This window comes from Catharus ustulatus, chromosome 1 (genome assembly GCF_009819885.2).
Source record: "Catharus ustulatus isolate bCatUst1 chromosome 1, bCatUst1.pri.v2, whole genome shotgun sequence".
Classification (NCBI taxonomy): Eukaryota; Metazoa; Chordata; class Aves; order Passeriformes; family Turdidae; genus Catharus; species Catharus ustulatus.
The window spans coordinates 22,068,350-22,095,289 of NC_046221.1; the positions used below are offsets into that span (position 1 = coordinate 22,068,350).

General features: G+C 41.2%; 2 protein-coding genes and 1 long non-coding RNA gene across 3 annotated transcripts in view; 2 read left to right on the top strand and 1 right to left on the bottom strand.

Moving 5' to 3' along the window:
• Window positions 1-14,411, top strand: part of LOC117006416 (protein FAM171A1-like) — a 96,262-nt gene extending 81,851 nt beyond the window's left edge. Inside the window, exons 6-8 of the mRNA XM_033078867.2 lie at window positions 6,559-6,675; window positions 9,596-9,710; window positions 10,345-14,411. Of these exons, the coding sequence (XP_032934758.1) occupies window positions 6,559-6,675; window positions 9,596-9,710; window positions 10,345-12,049 (1,937 nt within the window). The 3' untranslated portion in view covers window positions 12,050-14,411. The remainder of the gene's footprint in view (window positions 1-6,558; window positions 6,676-9,595; window positions 9,711-10,344) is intronic.
• Window positions 14,115-25,598, bottom strand: LOC117006457. Its single transcript, XR_004419986.2, has 2 exons — window positions 24,442-25,598; window positions 14,115-22,194 (listed from the first exon to the last, which is right to left on the bottom strand). It is a non-coding gene; the product is annotated as an uncharacterized LOC117006457 (long non-coding RNA).
• Window positions 23,524-26,940, top strand: part of NMT2 (N-myristoyltransferase 2) — a 36,320-nt gene continuing 32,903 nt past the window's right edge. Inside the window, exon 1 of the mRNA XM_033078879.2 lies at window positions 23,524-23,743. Coding sequence (XP_032934770.1) covers window positions 23,634-23,743 — 110 coding nt within the window. The 5' untranslated portion in view covers window positions 23,524-23,633. The remainder of the gene's footprint in view (window positions 23,744-26,940) is intronic.

Here is a 26,940-nt window from a genome sequence, read left to right on the forward strand (position 1 = left end):
TAAGGGGGAAAATGGGAAGAGATGGAGAAACCCACAGAGCTTCTCAGATACAAACAATAAATGGAACTTGTAGATTTCCTTGCCAAAATCTTCAAGGTATGATGGTAAAAGCATTTCCCTTTTAGTTAATGAAATAATGGTGGTGCTGCTAGAAAAGGAGCAGTTTGTAGCCCTGGAAGGGTTGTGTAACAAATTCTGTAAGAGTGAAAGAATAATGATGGTATGGGCTCTCAGAGCAAGGACATTTATTTTTTGATGTTGCCTAGCACCCCTGAAAACAAAATTGTAATATTAACTTAAATACTATGAATTTTTAAACCCATGTGTATTTGGGGGAGGGTGAGGAGGACAGTAAGCTCCACCAATATTCAGGAAGGAATTTTCAACTCCCATTTCAGGCTTTTAGCTTTTCAGAAAATGAACAAAAGTAAAGCCAAAAAAAATCCCATCCCTCTCTAGTAAAACTTCCCCTTCTGATGCAGATTAGAGGTGATTTTCGGTTGGAAGAAGAAATCTGATAAGCAGCTTTCAACTGGTAGAATGAAAAGCTACAATTTATGTATGTCGTAACATGCTTTAGGAAGTTCTATTCACGAACTTGCCCTTGATTAACTCTTCATAATAATGCTGCCATTTGCAGTGTCTAAATCAATTACTTCTAGAAGCACTTTTGGTATGTTTTGAATATCCTTTGCTGTCCTACACTGTCTGATAACAGCCTACCTCATTCCTTTTGACACATATATCTTTGTTTAACCGTGAATCTCTACCTGAGCAGGGCAATCTTATGAGACATCCTAGACAGCACAAAAAAGATCCATGCTGAAAGAAGAGCACTTCTCATTAAGGAATATTTATTTAAAACATCTGTGCTATTAAGCAGTACAGCTAAAAGTACCTTTCTTTTCTTTCCAAAGTGCTTTGTCCAGGGAAGATAATCTTGTGACTAAAAATAAATTAATATAATGGGATTATGTTTAATTTGCTCTCTTACTAATTAAATCCTCTTATTTGTCAAACCTCTTGGATGCAAATAATTCATGTTGTAAATAACACAGTTTTGGTTCCCTGCTTGAGTGATATTGGATGATCCTATTACCAGTTAAAAGAAACAAAATGAAAAGCAAACAGTATTTGATCAATGGAAGAATTTTGGACTAAAAGCTCACATGTAAAAGTAATTTATGGAAATTAACCACCATAGCTACCATATATTTAAACATAAGCAGTATTTAGGCTTTATGACTGTCCTTGGGGGAAGCTGGTGGCTGCAGCACACTCATCTGACAGTCATTTACTAGAACTGTTTTGGTCAGTGATTGAAAGAACACAATATCAAAGTCAGCGGAAGTCCCTGCAGCAGTGGTGATCTGGAAGGCTCTGAAATGGTCAGCTTGGGAAGTTAAACCCGAAGCTAGCAGCATTACACATCCTCCCACAGAGGCAAGCTCTGTGCTGGGGTGCCAGCAAGAGAGCTCTCCTCGCAGCCAGATCACAGGAGGTGAGGTTGTCCCTCTTCTTGACTGTAGCAAGAATCCCATGCATCTCTGCCTAGAGCTGATGGTGCTGTGGGGCACTCCTGTCTCACACAGGCCTGTAGGAAGTTTGCCATTTGCTTGAGTTGGAGCAGGATTGGGATTGTCAGCGTGCACAGTCACATGTGGAAGCCGCAGGGACAATTCCCTGGATTTCACTACAGATCAATTTAAAATAATAAAGCCTAGCTTTAAAATAGGGAAGCAATGTCTTACTCAGAGGCATCATGTATCTAGACTGTGGAAGCAGATCTGTTTGTGCTGCCTGGTTTCCAGCAAGCTGTCACATCGAATAGTTGATGTCTTTGAAGACAACAGGACATCTCTTTTCTGGGCAAACCAGCCATTCCTGTAGTGACCTGATTGTGTGGGGGGATAGTCTAGAATAGCTGTTCTTCAATGCTTCCCAAGCTGCCCAATCTGGGTACTCTCCTTGCTGAAAGTGCCATTTTTCAGTCTAATTCAGAAGTAAACCAAATTAAATTACAAAAAGGTGTTGTTTAATGTTGAATGTGTCTTGAAATAGGAATTTAATGTGCACACCATTTTCTGTTAAATTTGCTCATGATAACTCTCCTCTGGCCTCCATTGGCACGTTCGTCACAAAGTTACTGCAAAGTATTAAGATGCTTCTCTCTAGCAGAATTTTTCTCTCCCGCTCTGCTTAAATCTTGAACTTTTCTGGTATTATTGCAGTCAGATGGACATCAGCTTTCTTTATCTGATTGTTTTTTGATTTGTGTATTTTTAAAGTACTCTGATTTTTATATTTGCTATGTGCTCTTACCTTGCTTTTGAGTTCCATATATGAAAAGAGTGATGGGTAGATGCTTCAAAAGCTTTTTAAGAAGGAATGAAGAACAAATTTGTTAAATTACATCATTTATTCCAGCAAGTCAGGCAGTATAATTTTGGTGAGAAAAGTGTTAAGTATCATGGTTCTCCCCCGGCTGTTAGTTTGAGCCAGGAGACCACTCCCCTGACTTGAATCTTGGATCAGCATGTTGGCTCACTGAGCAGTAAGAGAGGAAAAAGAGGAAGAGAAATGTAAAAAGGATCTATAAGCAAGAATGTCTCTATATATAGAAGTTTTCCATGAAGCACCAGAAAGTCTTTAAGAATTAATGGTGAATTGGCCCAAATCATGCAGTGCTTACAAGCTATACTGAACTTGCTGTTTCTGCAGTTGTAATCCTGACAACACAGAAAAAATGAATGCTGCTTGCTCTTCGTCCATTTGCAGGCTACTGCATAGGAATGGATAGAAAAATGGACAAAGTTATTTACTGACTGCCCCATCTCCTCCTTTGCTAACAGCAGCATGTGAGGACATAGAGGGTAATTAGCTTCATTTTTAGAATGGGAAAACATCTTGTTTTCAACTCCAAGGAGGAATCTGAGGCAGGATAGAGAATTCATTCTTAAGGCTTCATAGCAGAACTCTTGGTCACATAAGGCAGTGTGAAATGGTGGGAGCACAGCCAGTCACTACCAGGCAATTGGGTTTTGCTCAATAAAAGGTCCAACATTAGTCATTACAGCAAGGCATTGCTTGTAAGGAGCTACAAGAACGCTGCTTGTTTAATGATACTTGAAACAACCAGGAGATTAGAACCTATAAAGGATGAAATATGAGAGATCTGGAAATGCTGATGGATTTGCAGAATACTGGAGGTGTGTCATTCCGTCCAGTGACATTATGTTGGCTTTCAGCTATTTGATCACAAAAGAAACAATACAGGACTTCGTGTTTTCAGCTTTTTCCACTCAAACCCATTTTGTTGCTGCTGTTGTAAAACATGGAGTTCTTTGCTTTCTTCAGCCCACGATGTCGGAGGATGCTCTGATTTATTAGTGGACTACTGGTAAGAGATGGTGAAAGTTTAAGAGGCAAACTTAGCATCAAAGTGTTAGATAATGAAAGTATTAAAAGGGCTGACAACAAGATTTTGTACTCATGGTTCACAGGAACCCACACTTGGTGTCATCCTGGTGAAGGAACTTGGGACAGAGTCATTTAAAAGTTACTATTTTCTAGTACTATTTTCTACAATTTTTAGGGTATGGTCAACAAAAGCTGCATCACTTTTGTTTAAAGATGACCAATATTAGATACATCTTTGATGCATTTGAAATTCTTAACTGTCCATAACAGAGAGGGAATTACATTTTTCCTTAGTTTATGCAGTCCAGCACATGTCCTGGAGTATGTGCAGTGGTTAGCAAGAAGAGGTGAACCAAGTGAGCATCAGACAAGGGTGAAACCTGCCTGAGGCTTGTGCAGTAGATTCTGGTTTGCTTCCATTGCCAATAAGGGATTCCTGTTGTTGATAAATCCTGGGCTGCTGCTGGTTTGGCAGGACAGCAGCAGAGCTCTGCTCACAGTGATAAGCCTGCAGCCTCTCTGAGCTCCTTGATCGCTGCATTTTGCCGAGCATTACCGAACTGAAGGCTTTTGGGAGGCAGCAGGACTGCGTTCCTTGGCGTGGGTAAGGCATGCTGGACACAAGTTCCCCCTAGTGAGGGGATCAGGAGTAGCTTCTGTTCGAGGAGGCAGCTGTAGAAATAAATAGACATCGAAGGTACTGAACTTGGTTGAATGACATAAGTCTGCTTGTGTGTGAATTTAAAGGACTTAGAGATGATAAGAAAAATATGGGAAACTTGATGTATTCATCACCCAGCTCCTTTTTTTTTTTTTTCTTTTTTTTTCTTTTTTTTTTTTTTAAATCAACACTTTATAACTCTTTCAAGGTTTTATTTTACATTGTTGGGTATTTCAATACTGGTACATATTCTCATCATGCAGCTCTTGCAGAAAAATAAAAATAACAAGGTTCGAGCTTATAGAATTTTTTAACCAAATGGCATTTTAGAGACAAGATAAAAGCAATTTGTGACCTTAAGGGCTATTTTTCACCTTCAGTTATTATTTTTGTTAGTTATGTTCATTAGTTATATTCAGTTTAGTTATTAGTATGATGTCTTCCCTGAAAGTGCATGGATAGAGAATCTGAAGGGTTAGTGACCATGTTAGTGGAGAAAAAGAAATCTACTTTTCCTGGATTTCCCAGAAAATTCACACATAACTTGTGGACAATTCCATCCTATTTTTCCTAAAAATGTTTGCCTGGAAGAGGTAAATGAGTGACTACCTCAAGATGTTCCGCTACAGCAGTTACAAATGCCACATATGCAAATCTGTGTACACAGATTTTGGTCCTTTTAGTACTGTAAATCAAAATTACTTGTCTTGTGTGACTTTATGAAATAACTGATTATTGCTACCCTCTACAGACTGGAAATGATACTTGGAAAACTGATAATTACATCAGTAATTCCTTTTCCCTGTTGCCCACAAATTCAGTTTGGTTGCCAATACAGTTGACATCTGGCAGTAGTAGTCACCTAGATCTAGAGATCCTTTCAACCATGTATTCTTCTAAACCTTTCACTGTAAAAGGTGGGTTTATTATTAGCCTAAGACAGTTGTCTTACATAGGAAAAATCAGTAGCAGGGAGGAAATAAATACTCTAAAAAGGGTTTGCACAGCTGGATAATCTAAGGAACACAGAAGAAATCATCAGGATCTTTAATGTATTATAAAAACAACAAACCTAGCTGCAGCACCTCTCCTCTGTGTTCTACACTCACCTCTGAGTGTTCAGATGACTGTCATCCAAAATGCTGTTGCTTAATCCTAAGTGACATCTGATAAAAAGCACCATTTTGGGAATTACAAACAGGAGAGTTACTTAAAGGAAGAGGAATCACAAGTACATGATGCAGCTTGCCTTTCAAGTGAGCATTTGAAGCTGTGTAAAGAAAATACAGCATTCTTCCCCCTTAAGCACAGAAATAGAGAACTGCATTACAGAAATTCAGAGGGGTTTATCCCTTCTCTGTACACAGATCAGCATCCTGCTAGTGGCCACCAAAATATGTGAGGCCTTAAGGAGGCCAAGCCCTCTATTATGGCACCCACTGGAGATACCAAGCTAGGAGTGCAGGTTTAGGAAACACTGCCTGGCACCAGGGGTGGCCTCTCAGTGATGGCTCTCCATGTCAAGGCCAATAGTTGTGTGTTTTGTTCAAAGAGGATGAATACAGGAACAGTCTAGAAGTCATTCTGGGCATTTATTACATCAGAAACTAAGGTGAGAGCTGCAGAATCAGGGGTTTTAATGAATTACAAGAAGGCATTCAGCTGGTTCAGTTGTAAAGGTTTTCATAACCCAACTCTTGGAATAAAAGCAATCTTCAGGAAGTAGAAAAACTCTCAACTAGTGCAGATTTTCAGTCTGGTGTACTCAAGACTTATGTGAACTTAAACACATTGCTTTAAAATTGTTACTCTTACTTATTTTGGAATTATCATTTCAGAATTCTAAGAAAAAAGCATTTTGTTTCCTTTGAGAAACATGTTTTAAAAAATCATCTGTTACCAAACAGTATTCCTGGGGTTATTATGCAGATTAACAGAGTTAATCACAGTGATGGTGCAATGTAACTCTAGTCATTGGCAGTAACTAAGCTTGCCTTCTGTATAGGAAAACCATTTTGAGGAAACATTTTCCTCTGTCTTCTGGAAGTTGACAGTCAGGGCTGGTAGAAAGGCGGTGTGTAGAACTCAAGTGTGGTCTGAGAGATGTGATGTCTCTTGAACTATATTTTTTAAGTGAGCTGTCTACATATAATCAGCTCTAGGAATATCCATCTTCAAAATAGGGGGAGCCCATATGACAATAAATGTTTTATTTTAATAGGTTTTGAAGATTTAGTAGTTTTATTTAATCTGAAAGGTTTTGGATTTGGGGTTTTTTTTTGCTTCTGAGAAAGCCATGGGCACTCTCAAATGCCAATGACACAGTGTCAGTGCCAGAAGGCACAACTTCCCACTTCACAACAACACACAGTCCCTACCCATGGATAGGTTTTGTTACCGCTTGATTTTCCTCTTGTTTGCAGAGGAATGTGAATGTGAGTATCTGTAACATCTTCCTACAACTTCTACATTTACAGGGACATGGCTGAAGAGTAGTTTGGGCATTGTACAACAAGAAGGAAATCAGTTGACTTGGACTTATATTGCACCTCAGCTGGGCTACTGGGTTGCAGCTATGTCACCTACTATCCCAGGTAAGATGGAATTGGATTTTATTGGTATTTGCAGCACTGGGTAATTATTTATTCATATATAATGTTTATATTTTTCAGAATGACCTCATCTGAGATGCCACAGCTTCTCATTAATAATAATAATACATTACTAGAAATCTGAAAGTAAAGAGCTAAAATCTTTTCAGGATTGTGTGGGGGCAACCCTGGTGCTCAAAATATCTGTGTCATTTCAATGAGGAACATTTCAAAGTGCTCTGCTTTGATGCATTTGTGTCACCACTGCCTGGTACAGCCACTGCTAGAAAATGATGGGAGCGTCAGTGTGTTGGTGTTCCAGCAGGTAGAAGAACAGGTGCTGTGAAGTTTCTGTTCAGAAACTCACAGAGATATGGATTCACCTAACACGAGCATTATCCAGGGTTAGACACTTAACAATGGATGCATGGATTGATTGATTGTTTGAATGACTGATTGACACTTTTTTCCTTTTGCGCTCAAGGTGCCCATTTTGCCGTGTTATGCTTTGCATCATCTTGGTGACTGATTACAGTAAATTCACGAATACAAGCCGGCGCCCCCCCCCCCCCCCGTCGGCTCCCCGGGCCACGGCAACGGCAGCGCCCCCCCCGCGTCCTCCCCGGGCCGCGGCAATGGCGGCGCCTCCCTCCCCGTCCTCCCCGGGCCGCGGCAATGACGGCACCCCCCCCCTCCTCCTCCCCTGGGCTGCGGCAGAGGAGGGAAGAAGAGAGCTCTCCCGCCTCTCTCCCCGCCCCCCGTGCTGCCTGCAGGGAGCCAGGGCAACACGGTAACACTGTAACAATCGCGGAATGCCGGCTTTTACTGGCAGGTGCTTGGCTCGGCGCCCTGGCTGGCACGTCTGGGGTTGTAAATGTCAGAAAATTATTCACATATTAGCCGCCCCCGACTATTAGCCGCACCTCCGGGTTTCCACCAAAATTTTTGTCAAATTGCTGCGGCTTGTATTCATGAAATTACTGTAATTTACACTGTGAATAACTTCGCTTAGAAGTTCTAGGAGGTGTATTACAGTGGCATTATTACAAAGCTGACTGGTTGCCATCTGCAAACCTCTTGGCTTAACTGTAAAAAATGGCTTTGAACTAGGCATTAATTATATATGCATGGGAGATTATTAATGCCGCAACTTCTTCCTTTTTTTCTGTCTTTGGCTGCCTCAGATTTCTTGGTGTTATCTCTTCAGCCACCAATAATCTGAGATACCTCTGTGTATAAAAGAGCCAATCAGTCAATCAAAAAAAACCCCCGAAACCCAGAATTCCTTACAGATTTTCTTTATTAGGTTTTCCAGCTAAAAAACTAATCCAGTAGAAATAAAAACATGCTTGTCTTGGCTGTGCAAGCTCAATAAACTAAATATAACCAACAAAACAAACTTTCACAAGAGGACAGGTTTTAAAGTCTGTTCATACATATCATGAAGTTATTTCATAATATGCAAGCTTTTTATTTGAGGTTCTATTAAATGATAGATATTAAATGCTGGGATATTCAGCTGATTCATTGTTGAACAAAATTTAGAGGCAGAGGCAGATCTGAATAAGCTATCATATTGAATTTAATGGAATCTTACAAAAAAAAGCAACTGCCAAACATTTCCCAGTACAGCTCTGTCCCAGATTGCAAGGAAGTTACACTAGTCATGGAATTGTGCTTGTAATTCTGAGGTTACAAGGCCTGTAACTCTTAACAGGAGAAGGCTTATTTGTCCTTCTGATTTACCTTGTATGGCAGAGTTTCTGCTTGTATTTTACTTTTTCTTCCCTCTAGGGCTAGATCTGAGTTCCTAAAATTTTGTTGCAATGGGAACGACATTTTCATGAAAAATTCAAGTGGTTTATCTTGTCTTCTTTTTGCTTAATGTCCTAAAGCAACAGTAAAATCAATTATGTAATGGTAGTGGTGGGACAGAATGTAAAAATACTTAGATTTCCCAAACGCAACATAATTCATGTTACTTATACTAAGTTAATGTATTTTTGCATACTTTATCCCCTAACTGAATTTATTTGATTTCTTATCTCAAAAATGGACAAAAAATTATCTTTGTTTTCCTAGCAGTGGCTCTGCAGACCACTCAAGATCCACAGATGAGGTTTTGCAAACCTTATGACCTAGACCCTCCAAGTTGACCAAGTTTGCTGTCCCTCACAGTACATGCATGTTAGTCTGCCAGCTGGTACTGTACCTCCTTGCTCCTTGCCTGCAGATGAAAATGTGGGTCTTTATTTCAAAATCATCATAAGGATTTTACAAACCAACTGGGTCACACATGCATAATTGTGAACAGATGTTGTCCAGATGTGTGCATTCTTTTGTGTGTTAAAACATGTACTAAGCCTTATTTAAACCTGGAGTTACAACACTGTTTCACAAGTGGCCTGTTAATTAAAGCTACTGAAGATCTGCTTGGCTTGGCTCGATCTAGACTTCAGGGCACTAACACATCCTCCTGCAAATCCTGTACTGCAGTGTCTGAACTGTTTGGTGTGAGGAGCCACAGATGTTAAAGAGCAGTTGTTGCCCACGGTGTTGCTTTGTGCATTACAGTGCTGGGAGATGCTCATGGATGGATTTTCTCCAGTGGGGAGAGCTTTGGCACACGGTGTCAGCATTAGGATCTGGAAAGCAGCGTTCACTGATGCATGCTCCCATTGAAACTAACTGCTCTTCCACATAATAGCTAGCTGGACTTGCAGCCATGAAAACCAGCACATGCTTTCTTCACAACTTGCTTCCCTTTCCAGAGATAGTCTGCTCAGTAGGCACAGGCATATGAGCAGCAGTGTTGCTTAGCACCCTCATAATAAGGGAAGGTGTGCCTCTCCTTCTTCAACTGCTGTTCTTCTTCCTATTTTCAGATTATTGCAGGTCTAAATTCTCTTTTCTGGTCTTCCAGGTCCTGTTGTAACACACGACATTACCAGCTATCACACAATGTTTCTTTTGGCAATTTTAGGAGGGATGGCTCTCATACTTCTAGTCTTGCTGTGTCTGCTTTTGTATTATTGCAGGTAAGATTCACCATTCTGGTTACTTAGTTCATGTGGAAAAGACAAGTTTTTTTGAGTTTATGAAATTAAAAAAATTTATATTGAAACATTTTTCCTTTGGGGAAAAAAAGGCAAACAAATGCTTGAAAAAGAAAGAAACAGTGAGATCACATTTCCTGTGATCATGGTTACATGCAGCATATAAATCCCTGCCTTTGGGAAGATGGTAGTTGAGTGAATCACACACATCTGTACCTGTGTTCTCCATATAACATCCTATCAAACATGGGCATAGGTTCAAGATCTCTGTACCTGTTACGCATTTGCAAATGATCTTTCCACTGGCACTGTATTAAAATGAATATTAAATTATCAGCAAATGCCTACAATAATGAGTGATTTTATACTTGCCTTCTCTAGACATTTACTCCAGTTTGTAATTGATACTTGAGATATTTCCCAAATGACATTAGTTATTCTTTAATTTTATCTTTGCTGCTGGGATAAGCTTTTAATTTTTAGATTATGTAGTAAAAGTTCAATTCCCCTAATACTAATCACTGCTTAAAAATCTTCTGTTAAGACACACTTGCTTTTCTTGTTTCTGTTACAACAGTCATAAATGTATAACTTCTTTTGTTACTGGCTTTTATAGAAGAAAATGTCTCAGACCACGTCAACATCATAAGAAACTGCAGCTTTCGACAGCACTGGACACTTCTAAGAAGGATCAAGCAACCTCAATGTCCCATATAAATTTAATATTTTCACGTCGTGAGTCAGAATTTCCAGGTGGATTGTCCGTTGCGAGCAATGGACACGCTGAAAACTCAGGGGCAAAAGAATTAATCAGTGCTGTCCACATGGAGATGGTATCACCTACTGGAGAAGCAGATATGCATACACCTATGCTCAAACACTCCTTCAGTACTTCCCAGGAATTTAGCTCCAGAGAAGAATTGCTCTCTGACAAAGAGAAAGACAAGAGCAGAATTTCCTTGGATGACCTGACTCCCAGTGGGTCTCTAAGAAAAGACTACCACAAGTCAGCAGATAGTTTTCCTCTAAAGACAAGAAAATCTACAGAAACAGCTGAAGGCTATGAGTCCCCTATCAAAGACGAGTACAGGAGAAGTTACAATGCCATGCTGTCTCAGCCTTTATTTGAAAAGCAAGAGAGAGAAATTCAAGTATCTATGAACCATATTGCTACTGGAAGTAAATACAATATTCAGGAACAAATATACCCCACGCCTTCAGCCCCTGAAAAAGAGCTGCTGGACTGCAGACCTACTGATTGTATGATGTCTCGTTCAGTTGATCACCTTGAAAGACCTACATCCTTCCCTCGACCAGGTCAGTTAATCTGCTGCAATTCTGTTGACCAAGTCAATGACAGTGTTTACAGAAAGGTTTTGCCTGCACTGGTCATCCCAGGGCATTACATGAAGCTGCCTGGAGAACACTCTTTTGTTAGCCAGCCCCTGGTTGTCCCAGCTGACCAGCAGATTGACATAGAAAGACTTCAGGCTGAGCTTCCTAACCCTCACACACGGCTTTTCCCACACCCTGCCCAGCAGCTGCAGCCCCAGCAGCTGGCATCCCAAGCAATATCTCAGCAACATTTGCAAGATGCAGGTGCAGCTGAGTGGAGTCAGCAAAACGCTTCCATGTCTGAATCTATTTCCATTCCTGCCTCTCTTAACGATGCATCCCTGGCTCAGATGAATAGCGAAGTGCAGCTTCTTACAGAAAAGGCTTTGATGGAATTAGGAGGTGGAAAGCCATTGCCTCATCCTCGAGCATGGTTTGTTTCGCTAGATGGGCGTTCAAATGCTCACGTTAGACATTCATACATTGATCTCCAAAGAGCTGGTAGGAACGGGAGTAACGATGCCAGTTTGGACTCTGGTGTTGACATGAATGAACCGAAATCTGCCCGAAAGGGAAGAGGAGATCATCTGTCTGCACCACAGAGTCACCCCCCAGTGCAGGAGCACCAGCAGAGAGAGAGGAAGGTTTCAGATAGCACAGCTTACACACAGCTTGTGTACTTGGATGATATGGACCAAAGTGGCAGCGAGTGTGGAACAGCAGTTTGTAGCCCCGAGGACAATGCTCTGCGATGCCTCCTAGAAGGCACCAGTAAGAGAAGTGGTGTGCAGCTGCCCAGCCTGCAGGAGGAAACCAGAACTGTGGATACCAAACCAGAGCCATTAACTAGTCCTGAACATGGAACATCCATTCAAGATGATGATGATGAAGATGAGGAGGATGAGGAAGATGACCAAGGTGAAGATAAGAAGAGTCCTTGGCAGAAACGAGAGGAAAGACCACTAATGACTTTCAATCTAAAGTGAGCTATTGTGAAAATCCACCCTTCAGTGGAGTATAAAATTGCCAAATATCCTTTCTGTGGAAGTGCTTGATATTTTTTTCTTTTTTTCTTCTTTTTTTTTTATGTTGTGGAGAGAAAAGAGAAAAACAAACTGTGGTGAGCAACATTTGAAAGAACTTAAATGCATTACTGTGTAAATGTTAGAAAAGAATTAAAATCATTCCTCTGATTTAAAGCTGCCTCCAGTGAGGTAGCTGAACAAAGAGTGTGATTGTTATTCCATATACTTGATATTGGTCATCCAGGATGTTGAAAATACTGACAAATTGTTTTGGTTGGTTTATGACCTCAATCTCCTTATGAATGGGAGCTGGTAAAGCTTTTGTTTTGTAGGCCAATTTTATGTTGATAATGCTACTGAAAGTATCTTAAAAACAGGAGTTTGACACATGGTGTCCAAAATTGTGCATTATCTCAATGAAAGGCTATGCATTGCTGCTTTTAGTAATATTTTGCTTATACTATGCTTTTCTTAATTTTACAAGTTGGTTGTAAACATTTTATGTCCTTTATTATAAACTACTCAGCAATTTATTTTAATGTACAACTGCAGGAAACTTGAGTAGCATCCCTTAGCATTGAAGCCTTTTTATGAAACCAAACTGAACTTTGTGTCAACTAAGATTCCTCCAATTCTGGTACCATTTTCTCAAAGTGCCTTTTTTACAGTAACAATGAACAGTCCCTTCTTTTGCTAAGTCCTTTTAATTGACCCCATTTGAGATTTTATAAACTTCTGAACTTCTACCTTTTACTTTAAGCTGCATGCCAAGAGTCCCATTTTGTGCTGAGCATTTCTCATTTCAATACAGTGTATTCTGTAGCTATCATGTATATTGTGGATTCTGTTTAGCCAGGATAGACTTAGAAGACATTTTAAAGGGCCCAGAGTAGCCAAGAAGATAGTTTCATTGACTGTATATATTGTTGGTTTCCTCTGGAATCACATGAGCTAATCATGCTCATATAAAATGAACTATCGACCGAGCAAGTGGACTGAATGTGTCTAGAAAAATTTGGGGGAAAAATAAATATACTATCCAAAAGTGCCAGAATTACTCTTCTGTGCTTTTTCCATATAGAGCTACTTGGTTATCCAAAAATTATAATTGAAAATAAACTGCAAAAAGTATCTTTGTGGATTTTTTCCTCTGTTAGTGGTTATCACATTATTTTATGTTATTTAAAAAGAAAAATACTTTGGTTTTATTTTCTGTGCATATTTATGCTCATGTGACTTACTTTCTTTTACAGTTCTCATGAGCTTAAGTCAATACTGAAATTTAGACCCCTTTTCAGAAAAGTATCCTCTGTATCTTGATAAATACGTAATGATTTGCTTAAGTATCACTGAAGACATTGGAAATTAAATCCTGGTATCACCAAAATTCCCTGTGGAGTCACACTTCCTCTGGGCCAGTTTTCTTTCTGTGATTTCTGTGGGTACTCACACTTACTGCACTCCTCTCACTTCTTCATGAATTGGGTTCAAAGAAGAGGAAGTATGTGACTTCCACTTTTGTGGAATCCTTCATATACATTCAGTTTATCATGTTTCATTCAGTTATTTTTATGCAGATTAGCAGCAGTCATGCTTACTAAAGTTAATGAGTAATCTGCAAAGTTATTTAAGTGCTATATAGTTCCTACTTAATTTGTAATAATAAGCCCCAACTCAACATTCATTTCTTTATTTTCAGTAAATTTCAAGGTTTTCATAGAAAGCAAGTCTTACCTGGGAAATTGATCTCAAGCCAGGAGTTGAATCCTGATTTCCTAGTTCCCAGCTCAATGCTCCTTTCCATTCACAAAGCCAGATCACCTTTTGCTTTGTTCATGTTTGAAAGTGGTATATGTTGTAAAAGGAATCTAAAATATTGTGGAGTGCATTGAATATTGAAATCACCATATTAGCACTAAATTACATTTTACTCATTGTGTATGTGCCAGGTCCTTTCCATTCTGTTTAGGAATTTTGTATTGACGGCCTGTGAACTGGTTTTGGGCTCTGGGTTACTTATTGTCAGTTTGTGCAAGGTCACTGAACAGAAAAGCACTACTTTAAGGGCATAGTATTTATCAGATGTTAGTAAGTGCTGGTAATACAGTGTCACTTACTAATCAGAATGCTGCATAAGTAAACATTCTGAATAAAATTTACGCATACTAGAATTATTGTGCTATTTAATTTCAAGTTTTCTGTTGTCTTAAATCTGTCATTTTTAATTCTATTCTTTTTTTCACATTCCTTTGCAAAATTTCCATCGTTGCTATCTTGTAAAGTGAGATTGTTGCTATTAAATTACAGTGGTTTGTTTCTTTAATTGTGTTGGTTTTGTGTTCAAAACACTTCATTTGATGATTTGTGGTCTTTATACAGCAAATACACTTGAACAAACACAATGTGGGTATGTTTCAAATCTTCTTTAAAATAGCATTTTTTAAATTTGTGTGATAGTTTAATTTTGCAAAATATATGGTTTATTAAATGTATTTCTCTACATCCACACCTGGGCAATCTGCTAAATAAAACTGGAACAGAGTTGTCACAGATCAGGTAACAGGTTAAGATTAGAGTATGCCGTGCCTAATCTGAAAGTCCAGTGATAAATCCCATGTTTTAATTTTCAAAAACTTACTGAGAAATATACATCAGTAAAATGCAAAGAAATTTTCTTGCTTGTATATTTGCAGTTGCACAGTGAAGTGAGTACCAATAAAGCTCATAAAACACAGAGAACAAAGTATAACTCAAGTCTTGGCATCAGCAGCTCCAAGTCCATGTAGAAGAAAACCTAGAAAAGCAATTGTTTTATGATGGCAGATACTAGGAGGGGAAAAAATGCAAGTTTTGGCTTAAAAAAATACTAGAAACAAATCTTCAAATTGAGGTTCATTTATATTACAGATTCTCTGAAATGTTAGCACTGTTGGGAGTTAATACACTCACTAAGTGTCCATTCACTTCATGGTTGTCCCCCAGCTCCCACTTTGTTCCTGCTCAAACACTTGCTTCTCAAACCTTATTAAACTATCTGTAAAGCACCTTGACTTGCTGTGATAATGACCTATTATTATTCGATTAAGTCCTTTGTCAGGGTACCAGCATGCTAAACCTTCTGCAAATACAGGGACAAAAACTGGTTACTGCCTCAGAGCATTTGCAATCTAACATGTTAGACAAATTATACTAACTTGTGGTACTGATCTGAGATGAACAGATTACAAAGGAAGGCCCAGCATTTGGAAATTGTTAATATGGCTTTTGTTACAGGGAGGACTGAGTAGCTTTAGTAGAGTGAATTAAGCACTCTTGAAAAATCTTAATATTTTCATTTTCTGCCCTTCGTTCTATCCATGAATGCTCTCAGGGACCAATTTTATCTCACTATTCTGAACCAATATGTTTGAAATTGGTAAGAAATCCAATGTTGTATGTAAAGTTTAGCCTATAGAGCAGTACAGGTATAAATGAGCAAGTGTTGGATGAGATACTTGCTCTTACTCTAGGAAGGTAGTGAACCAAAAAGGCTTTTTTTTTCTTAACAAGCATTCGTCTGGGAATTAAAATTTATTATAGCACAGTAATCAGCTATCAATAGTCTGTAACTTGGAGCATGGTAGGGTCCATGCAGTGCATCCTTGGACTTGGTAAAAGGAGAAGAGTGTCTGTTTACCTTTCTAAAATGCATGTGCATCAGTTAGGGGTTTTCTGAATCAGTGCTGCCCTTTGGTCTCTTTAGCATTTGAAATTCAAGTTGTGGTATCTGCCACCTGGCGGTGAACTGCTTCTCCACACGTGCTGTGTGTGAAGCAGTTTATCATTTCAATATAAGCACAGTTAACAACTCAGTAACGCCAGCAGGCAGCTGGCACAGGATCATCAGTTGTTTCCTGAGCCTGCTGTCGGTCCAAGTGCAGAGATCCCTGTCAGCTGAGAGACCTTGCCCAGCCTGTTTGCTGGGGGAGTATTCAGCTTATGACATCTCCATTCAAATCAAAATGCATCATCACTGATGGCTCTGTATTCTGCCTTGTGAAGAGCACCTTGGGTTTAGATTAAAATAAATAAAAATTTAGCTACTGTTTCCAAAGTTGAGAAAAATAGAAGCAACTCAATTATTCTTTCCCTGTTCCTCTGCTTACAGACAGATAAACTGTCACGTTCAACACTAACCTTATTCATAATGCTAACCTTACCATTATTGTGTGTGTGTGTGTGTATATATATATACATGCTCACACATGATTTATAATATATATAATATTATGCTATATCATATGCCATGATAGATCCATACCTATACTGAATTTTCATCATATCTACTATTTTCATTTCCATTCCAAAACAGTTGGAATTGGAACTTCAGGTGAATAAATAGGCAGCTGTCAAGTGCAATTTTCAGAATAGAGGAGCATTTTTAATCAGATTTACTCATGTAATTCCAACTGTTAAATTCAGACCAGGTACTGTCTTCTATTTGTCAGTAATAACAGAAAGGGTATCTAGTCCTTTTCAGATGTAATCCTCTGGTATCCACAGATAATTACTTTGCAAACTGTGGCACCCGGTCTATTAACACTTAACTGAAGTATTTCTTGTTTTATTGATGTGCTTTTCTTCTAGTAATGAACAGTGCCAGTTTGTTTGATCATTAAATAGCTATTCTGCCTTACTGCCACGGGGAAGGAAAATGTGATGACAACAGGGAGGTACAAATGAAATACTTGTTTACAGGTTATTTTTGTAATTCTGTAGAGAAGGACTTCGTGTTCACATGACTAGAAAGACAGCCTCCTCAATAAACCCAAGTGAGGAATGCTCCTGACAGTCTTGTATTATAAAGGGAGGAAATGGTGATTAAAATAATGCCGTTAGATGAGAAATCCCTCTTTCAAAGGAATGGCTGGTCCTGCTGCAAGAGACGTTGGGCATCAAAACTGAAAGAACTTATTTAAACTGGTCCTGTTACAAATACTGTTTTTTAAAGGGTTTTGCTGATTTAGTGGTTGTAAGAAATTAAAAGAGCTAGGACATGAGAGAAGCTATAGGCCTTGGCTTCTCTCTCTTCTCTCTTCAAGGAATGCCTCTTCAATAAACCAAACTCCCTAATTCCACTTTCAGTTTTGTGCCATGCTGTGAGGCCACACATCAATGGAACATACAGTGTGACACCCTAAGTTTAGACTTTTCAGTAAAGCTACTTTTAGGTAGGTGTTGGCAAGGGCAAGCTTTTTTCTGTCTATGCCATTTGCTCTAACTTGTATTTAACACCTTGCAATCCTGCATTAAGTAACACAATAAAAATAAGATGAGCAAAACATGATAGCCATGAGAAATGTATTTGTCTCGACAGCTGGATTGGTCTTTCATTCCTTGAAATCCTTGAAGGTATACTGACACAAGTGTGTGTGTGTGTGTATGTGTGTGTGTACACGCACACGTGCATGGATGCACATTCACATGTAGGTATATAAGTGCCCTTAATATAAAAGCTGGCTTAAATACTGGTTTCAGCATTTCAACATCAAGCAATGGTGAAGTGAAGGTCGCTTGCCCAGAGTGACTGGAAGAACCAGCATGACAGTCCATAAAGTCTTGTATTAATTAACTTAATTGTCTTTGTGGTCTGACATTGCAGGGTCAAAACCCTGCTTGATGCTGAGTTTCTGCTGTACCTCCAACTTCCACAGGATTTATTCACACTTGCCTTCTAGCCTAGACCTGATGTATAAATTTTGTGATTAAAGCTTGTCTAGTATCTGTATTTCAAGTAAGTTACTCTACAGTTGTTGCACACTTAACAGTCTTTTCTTTTTTGCAAAGTTGTAAAATTCTGAAGGGTCAAATCCTCCAGTAAAATGTAAAAAAACTCTGCATAGAAATTGAAGCATTATAATAGAGTCTGATTTTCCATTATCTTCATAGAGAAGACACTATGTCTATGAGACACTTCTTAGTTCAGTGTAGTTCTCCATGCCAAAGGTGTGCATCCTGAACCATGCTGTTAATCTGTTTCTAACCACCCAGAAGGTACATCTGTCACAGGAAAGAATTCTTTTTTCTTTGTAAGTAAAGGACTATCTGAAACAGACAAAAAGAAAACTCTAAATAAACTTTAAGTTTGGAAAAACTACTGAAATGGTCAAGAGATAAAGAATAATTCATGTATCTATTGCTCCCTTCTTCCAGAATGAAGGAAATAAAGCTGCTTGGCTGTATCTGCAGCCTCCCTGCAAAGAGAAGGAAACAGCAGGCACATTGATAGGAGGAAGTGTAAAAGGCTAGTAGGAGAACTGATTGCAGAGCTGAGGGGAGTAAATTGGATTGATTTAGAGATTGGATGGGCAGAAGTAATTGCTGAGTATCAGTTAGAGCTCCTGCAGTACCTGTGTCAACACTCTTTATCAAAAAATCTGTCACCACTAATTCTCATTCACATACATAGTTTGAGAAGGGTCTCAGAATAAAAATGGACATAAAATGCAAAATATGTATATATATTTGTAATAATTATTTAATTGCTGGCACTGATTATTAAATACATTTTACCTTTTGGGGCTAATGACCCTAGGAGCTGAGGAACTGAGCAGCGCTGGAACCAGTTTGAACCTGTATTTGATGCAAGTCTTGTATCCTGCTTCCAACAATCATCAAAAACAGATGCTTTGTTAAACTGAAATCTCTACTAGCAATAATACCAAGATGAAAGTCTTTATATCCTTATCACTTACACCTTTAAGCACAAAGGTTTGTGTTTATCATACACATTTTTTCAATGCTCTGATATGTTTTCACTATGTGTGTAAATGCCTAACTCTTTTCAGTGCTGTATAGCCCACGGCCCTTGCCAGTGTAGGCACCAGCATGGAGAAGTAGATGATTCTGTGCAAAGATAAGCTGTAAAATAGAAGAGGTTAGGATATGAGCTGTATTTGAAAATGGAATAAAATAAAGGTTGAATGAGAATGCCACAGAAAGAATGGGATACTTTGAGAGTGCTTGCCCACAGTTTGTCCACTTCAGCCAATACAGGCCATCAGCAAGTGAGCTGTGGGAACAGGCAAGGCTGCAGCTCCCCAAGCAAGGTATGCAGGGAGGGTTAAAAAGAGGTAGATTGGGTGAGACAAACCATAAAGACCAGAGGTGTGATCTCACATGGATACAGATGTGTAACATGAAGGATAACAAACTCATTTCCTTCCCCAACCATTTCTACTTCTGCTGTTGTTAACTGTAACAACTATGCAGAAGTGTTTCGGTGCATTTGTTCTGTTTATTCTCAATCTTTTTATTTTATCATTGCCTCTCATTCAGAATTGAGGAACATAATATTTTAAGTTTTCACCATAAAGAGCAGCCAATTAGAAAAAAACCAATGTGAGGTAGTACTAGTAGACACTTGAATAAAGTCTAAATATATTTGTTTGCTCAATAACTTTTTTAATGCTAATTATAAAAATAGGGGAAACACTAAAATATTAGCTAATTTTCAAATTGGACCCATTTTGCTTTCAAGTTACAAGATTAAAAATGTTTACACTGAGTTGTTACTTGAAATCCAAGTCCATTTTAAATTATAAATGCCATGAATATTTCACTGTGGTGTGTAAAGGTAGGAGCAGTCCTATGACTGCATGAAAATTTTAGATACTTTTCTTCTGCAGTGCTTAATATTCAGAACTCATAGACTAACCAGATGATGCCAATAGCCTGAGTGCTGGATTATATATCACCAGCTCACTGGGATGTAATTAATATGTGTTGCTAGGCAGGTAAACAAGTCTGGGTTATGCCTGGCTGCTTGAGGGAAACAGTATCTGTGCCTGGCTGACTTTATTCAGTCACAGAGGAGCAAGGAGAAGCATGGTACAATCCTGGCCACGTACTGCACAGTCTCACCCAATGGTTCATCCAGTCCCTGTACAGTCCTGGGAATTTAGGCTTCCCAATCCCCAGTATTTCTTACTGCCAAGCTTAGATGGCTCCTCCCTCAGTAACCTGGGGGTTCTTGTGAACTCACACTGGCCACCAAGGTGCCCAAAGTATTTGAGTACTTTTAGGATTTCAGTTTAAGTCTCAGAGTTTCCTCTGGCAGTCAGCTAAGAAAAAGTCAAACACAGCAATGGCAAAGTCTATTTGTGCATCTGAACCTATGCTCATATATGCATTTGAGGTGGCTCAAAGCATCTCTGAATTGTAAACACTGGTTAATTTTGTGTAGCCATGAAAGACCCATGACTGCTTCTGTCACGGAAAACTGGGGAGAGACAGAACCTGGAAGGTATAATGGAGAAAGATGCAGAAAGCTGAGATTTATGGTGGTGTGGTGGGTCCCCAGGAAACTGCTGTGTTCTCTGGTGCCTGACAGCAGTGGGAGCAGCAAGGCAGAGCTACACCTGAAGTCATTTATTTGCCTTTCTCTCTTCCTTTCTTCCAGTTTGTTGCCATAAGCAACTGGGTATTTTGTCTACATCTAGCAGCAAACCTTGAGTCACTACTAAGCTCTAAGAACTATGAAAATAACCAACTGATGAATAATTCATGACATGCTGGAAGTATTTTAATTGATTTCATGATATGCCATTTAGTATTAAGTGAAGTGTATCTCCTGCAAAGGTAGTCTATTTTCCTTTGTTAATAATTTTTAGCTTTTGTGCAAAATGGCTGTGCTTTCTTCTTTTCAATCTTCATAAAATAAAAGGCTTTTGCTTTTATCCTCCCTGTACATCTAAGGAAGAGGTCTTTTTTATAAATTAAAAACAGTAAGTTTGCACCTTCACAAAGACAAGCTCTTTATCTGGTTAACTTATGGGTTTTTATGGTCTGCTTAGACTGGTGTGAGTGTGTGGGTTGTGACTGCAGTACTGGCGTGCAGAATTTTGGGGTGCTCCTGGATATGCACACATGCAACAACAGAGATCTTGGAAGTACAGATGCCCACAGGGAGCTTTTTCGGGCACAGCAGGTGCCATGTTTGTTGCTTGCTGTACTAATGTTACACACTCCAATAACTCTCTGTGGCTGAGAATCTGGGGTTCTGAAATTCAGAGGTATGTGTTTTCACCTTGCTGCTCTATTTTTGGAAGACGACTATACATGTGATAGCCAGCATCTATCAAGTAGTGTAACTGTTGAGCAGTGTCTGGAGAGTGAATTTAAATCCACTGGGAATATGTCTTGTAATTTCAGAAATGCAAAGCTACCTCAGAAATCCACAGTACAAGACAGGTGCTTAACTCTCACTTCTGGTGAACTTCTCTACTTGTGGTACAAGCAAAAGTTGCATCTTCATGAAATGCAAATTACAATCCAGTGCTGTCATTTGACCTTGCAATGGTTGATCCTGGATAATAATCTCAGGATATCAACTGCACTATGCTTAAGGTTGTTCTTCACTTCACACATGCTATGAAGTACAGAATAGCAGCCATTCTGCAGCTGTAGTCCCCCTTCCAAGGAGAATGCCTAGCAGGGTAGCTTGCTGGGAGAAATTCATATTGCCTCTTCAATTGGCTTCCTGTACTCCATTTGTCTCAATGAAGTGAGGAAAACTGTGGTAAAGCAAAGAAGACAGTGAAATCTACAGCTTCTCCAACACAGTGATTCAATAGAGCTGTTTAGTCATTAACATACTGTTCTTCACTTTCTCTTACACAGTATTATGAGGGAGAAAAAATCATTCATAATCATTGGATTAACTTTTCTCCAGGCTACAGAACAACTTCACAATGGCTTTTTGTTATTGAAAACTATTGGGTATTGTGCCTTTGTTTTGAGATGTCCTTTCTCTCCTGTGCACTACAACTGAATGAAGTTTTACTCCTAAAGGTCATTTTACTCCTAAAGTGTAGTGGCATGATAGCAACATTTTCCCTCTAAACTACTACAGGCTTGACACCAGGAGGTCATACTTGGCCAAGTGTAAATTACAGATTTCATCACAAGTTCCTGTGGCAACTCACAAGTTGTAAAGGACCAAGTGCAGTGGGACAAAGGGCGGCCCCAGGCTGGTGTTCAGTACACAAACGATCAGTGTTTGATAGCTGGAAGGACATGTAGCTTTCTTCTGCTTGGCCAGTGAGACCTTTCACTTGACATGTCACCTGCAACACACGACAGAGCACAGTATGATGCCACATTCAAATAAAAAATGGAAAAAGGTAATCCAGATCAAACCTTACATCAAGTAGGGCAGAAGCAAAGGCTTCCTCACATTAAATTGCTTTCAAGGGTGCAAAGATAGAGAAATTACAACTGTTGCAACCTATTCTTATGTTTTAATGTGGTGTTTGGCAGCACGGCCAAACCAACCACTCAGAAATTCTGGATCTCATTCAGAAAGCTTGATATGACCCTGGAAATCGCGACACTTCAAATACTTAACACAAGTTGCTCTTTATTTGTTTTCCTGGATATAAATCATTACAATTCAATTCCAGGTTTTCTAGCATGGAGTTTGTAGAAATACAAAAGCTTTGGGAAAACAGCAAGTGTTATGAGTGCCCATCAGCCACGGTGCTGGGATTGCCCTGGTGGCCTCAGCAGCCTCCACCAGCAGCAGATTTTGTTCATAGAGCTTCATTTTAAGTCCTGGAGCTTCTTTTGACAGTCAGATAGGAAAAAGTCAAACACAGCAATGGCAAAGTCTATTTGTGCATCTGAATCTAGGCTCACACATGCATTTGAGGTGGCTCAAAGCATCTCCGAATTGTAAACACTGGTTAATTTTATGTAGCCATGACAGACCCATGACTGCTTCTGTTATGGAAAAGTGGGGAGAGACAGAACCTGGAAGGTATAATGGAGAAAGATGCAGAAAGCTGAGATTTATGGTGGTGTGGTGGGTCCCCAAGAAATTGCTGTGTTCTTTGGTGCCTGACAGAAGCGGGAGCAGCAAGATACCTGAAATCATTTATTTGCCTTTCTCTCTTCCTTTCTTCCAGTTTGTTGCCATAAGCAACTGGGTATTTTGTCTACATCTAGCAGCAAACCTTGAGTCACTACTAAAGCTCTAAGGAGACCTATGAAAATAACTTGGGCGCCCCAGTGTTTATGGGGTGAGAAGGAAACACGGGAGCCGGCAGAGCGCCCATCGATGCTGCGGAGGCCCGGCGGCTGTAGGCCCGGCCCAAGGGGCTCCGCGGGACGGGCACGCCGGGGCAGTGCTCGGGTCTCCCGCGGCGGCGGGGCAGCGCCCACGGACGGGATCCCCGAGCCGTGGACGGCCGAGGAAGCGGGATGGATGTCGGCATGAGGGACCTGTGTGGGACCGGGCCCCGGAGCGGCACCGCCCGAGTGTACCGGGCTGGGCAGGGCAGCGCCGGGCGGGACGGGGCGCGGAGCGCTCCCCACACGGCCCCGCCCCGGTCCCCGCGGGGTGGCGGGAACGGCCGGGCAGCCCCGGCGGCCGCCGCCTCCTCGTCCCCCGGCTTTGGCGCGGGGAGGGACCGCAGCTAGAGGGAGCTGCTCCGGACCGCGTCTGCCCGTGCGCCCCGGTTCTTTCACAGGCTCCCCCGCCCCTCCCCTCCCTCCTTCCCCCGTGATGGCGGAGGACAGCGAGTCCGCGGCCAGCCAGCAGAGCCTGGAGCTGGATGACCAGGACACCTGCGGCATAGACGGCGACAATGAGGAGGAGACTGAGCACGCCAAGGGGTAAGGGCGCGCTTGAGGAGCGGGCACGGCTTGGGGAGGCAGCTCCGTGTCCTCCGCCGCGGCAGAGGCCGGGCTGGAGGTGCCCGGGCCGGGCTCCCCTGATGCCCGGCGTGGTCCCTCGGCGGGGCGGGTGTGGCGGACACTCCTGCCCGCTGGCGAGCGGCCTGCGCGGCCCGGCCTGGCCCAGCCCGGCTCGGCTCGGCTCATCCGCGGCGCCTGCGCCGGGCCGCCCGCGGCCGAGCGGCCCCAGCCCGGGCCGCCTGCCGCCGCAGCATGCGGGCGTGGGACGGCCCTGCCGCCCGGCCCGGAGCCCCGCGCCCTTCTGCTCCTGAGGGGAGAGGCGGGAGGCCCCGAGGTGAGGGGGCGGCGGGGCTGGCACTTCCCGCCGGACACCGGCCTTGAAATCGTGTAAGCGAGAGTAAATCCTGCCTTTCTGTTGGCGCTTTTAGGGCTTGGGGGCGTTTCAGGGTATTTTTGGCCGTCAGGAAGCCCCCTGTAGCGGGGAGATGCCCCCGTGTCCCCCCGGTGGTTCCGGGTGGTTCCAGCTGAGCGGCTCCCGCGGGCCGTACCGCGCTCATCCCCATCCACACCCACCGCCCGCTCCCTCCCGGCCGGGTCCGGTCCGGGCATCGTCTGTGTCAGCCTGTCCTGCAGACACTCCTCCTCACCGTTAGCCATTGTCCTCCAAGAGATGTTACCTCCAGATCCACACGCTGTGGAGAGCGGAGCGCGTTTCAGCTCGGCAGTAGCCAGGGCAGACGCTGTTGTCTGGTTGTAGTTCCTTCCCCGCTAATCTCGCGTCTTAGATCTTCCCACGCTGAGGATCAGGCGGTGTTTCCAGTTGCCTGGGAAGCTGATGGGAGAGGCCGCCAGCGTAGCTGCAGCCCCTGCCACCCGGCTGGTGTTGGGCTGGCTGCTGGCTGCAGTGTGGCTCCTTCCAGGCACGAGGTGCCAAGATTCTGGCTTGCTCTGCAGGCTTTTGGGGCAGGGGAGTGGGAGGGATGTGTTTCAAAAGTCGGCTTAATTTAATTTAATTTTTCTTTTTTTGTTTTTTGGGGGGTGAGAAACGTGATTGCAGAGAAGGCATTTTGTTGTCGCAGCTAGGAGTGGCTGGAGTAACCTAAAATAGAACTAGGTTAATCTATACAGTGCTACACAAATGTCTTCTTCGTGAGTTTGTGATTGATCTGCTTGAGAACCTTTCTGTAGAGGACTGATGTTTGAGGGTATACTCTGTTGTCTCCTGCCCCCAGGATTTGGTTGACCACAATCTTAAATGTGGCAAGAGAAATCTAAGAGACTTCGGAGGGCTGACTTGTCTGGAAGGCAGGAAGGGGAAAAACTTTGGTGTTTGCAGTTCTGTCACTGAGTTAATGGCATGCACACTAAAATAATTGCATCAGAAATAATTACAGTATTATAAATCTGGGATATTAAAAGGGGCAAAATAGTGGTTTTTTATCTTGGGGGCCTTGTTACATTTGTTTCCGTAAATATGTCACAGTTGGTGATTCCCAAATATGTGAAAGTAAAGTCCTAAGGGCAGAGAGTTGTTACTTATTGTACTTCATAGGAACCGACCTGGCATCTTAGTTGGGATTGTTTGATAGCTAGGTAACACCTGTCCAGAAAGCATTTGGATTGTATTCCTACTTCAGTTTCCTCTCCTGTTTGTTTGTGTGCGTGCCCGGGCTGTAGCTGCCCTCTGCAGCGTAGTTCTGTGCTCTGCGTGTGGCTGTGCTTGGGCTACTGTGACAGCGAGTGCAGTGTGTAGGGAGCAGCCGGGGAACAAAGAATTGCACTTCACTGTGTTCTGAATCACAGCTTGCTGCTCTACTCCAACACGGGTCTCGCTGCTGTCTAAGGGACACCAGCTGTAGACTGTATGGTCTACTACCCAAAACTTGTTTTTGTTGAATATCCCAGATGTATTTTAATGAGTATTTTAAAAAAAAACTGCTTTGTGCATCTGTGAATAAGAAACTGAATGCTTTCAAGTAATGTCAAGTTTAGTTAAATTAGTGGTAGATTATTCCAATAGAAAAAGCCTCTTAAGTATTAGTATCTGCTGGATGAAGTCTTATATTAACTCTTGAATTACTTTGTTTTCCTGTAATCTTTGAAAATCTTGTTTGCTACTCTTTGTCTGCAGGCTGAAATACTCAAACGGATTCCAGTAAATGAAAGGAAAAATCTCACAGCAGAGCATGCAAGATCTACTCTTGATCTGAGAGATTAACCCATAGTAATAGGAGCCTAATTAATTATTACCTGTTTTCTCCCAGTCATTGTATATTAATTCTTGAGGTAACTTTAAAGTTTGCTTCAAGCTTTTAGATTAGGTTTTATATACTTAAGCAATTTATGAGCAGCCCAACTGCTTGAGACTATGACTGTGTCAAGTGACTTGCTAAATTCTGCATGGTCTCTATTGCTGCTGGTCAGTATTTAATCTCATTCTATTTTGGCCTGCACTTTTTTAGAAGGAGACAGAATATTGTAAGTCAGTCTCTACTGGATTGCCATGTAAATTATTTTCAAGGTGTTTCTTGGCATTTGAAAATAGGTCCTTAGAATATTGCCCACAGGAAAACAAAATTTTTAGATATATATGGCTTTTTTGTTAGGTTTTTTTTTTTATTACTTGCAGGAGTTTTTTGTGCTTGAGCACTCAATGAGTGCTGCAGAAAATAACCATTTTATAGCTCTCAACTGTGTAAATGTCTTTGTCCTCTGATTCTGCTCCTGTTTTTTAGATGCAGGGTTATGTATGTTGTATGACTCATTGCTGTTTTCCTGTTCTGTTGTTTGCTCCTGCCAGACACATTATGCTGTATTCATTCTGTATTGTAATAAAGCGTGGTTTACAAAATATGTTTGTTTGTGTGTGTGTAGAAAAAGATTTATTTGTTGCACCTGGATCCACCCTGCTAAGCCCAGCCTTATAAGGTCTCTCACATTCTAAATAGCTCCTTATGCTCATTTCCAGAAAGGCCTTGGGCACAAAACATTTGGTAAACAGATGAGAAAAAGGTACGACCTTTAAACAACTCCCCTGGCCCTCACAAATTACTTACTTTGAATGTTTTAGTAGTATACCCCTATGATTATTGTCAAAAAAGACCAACTTTGTAACGAGTACTACTTCTATATTTAAAAAAGAAGCCAATATTTTTAAGGTGATGGAAGCAGTGCTT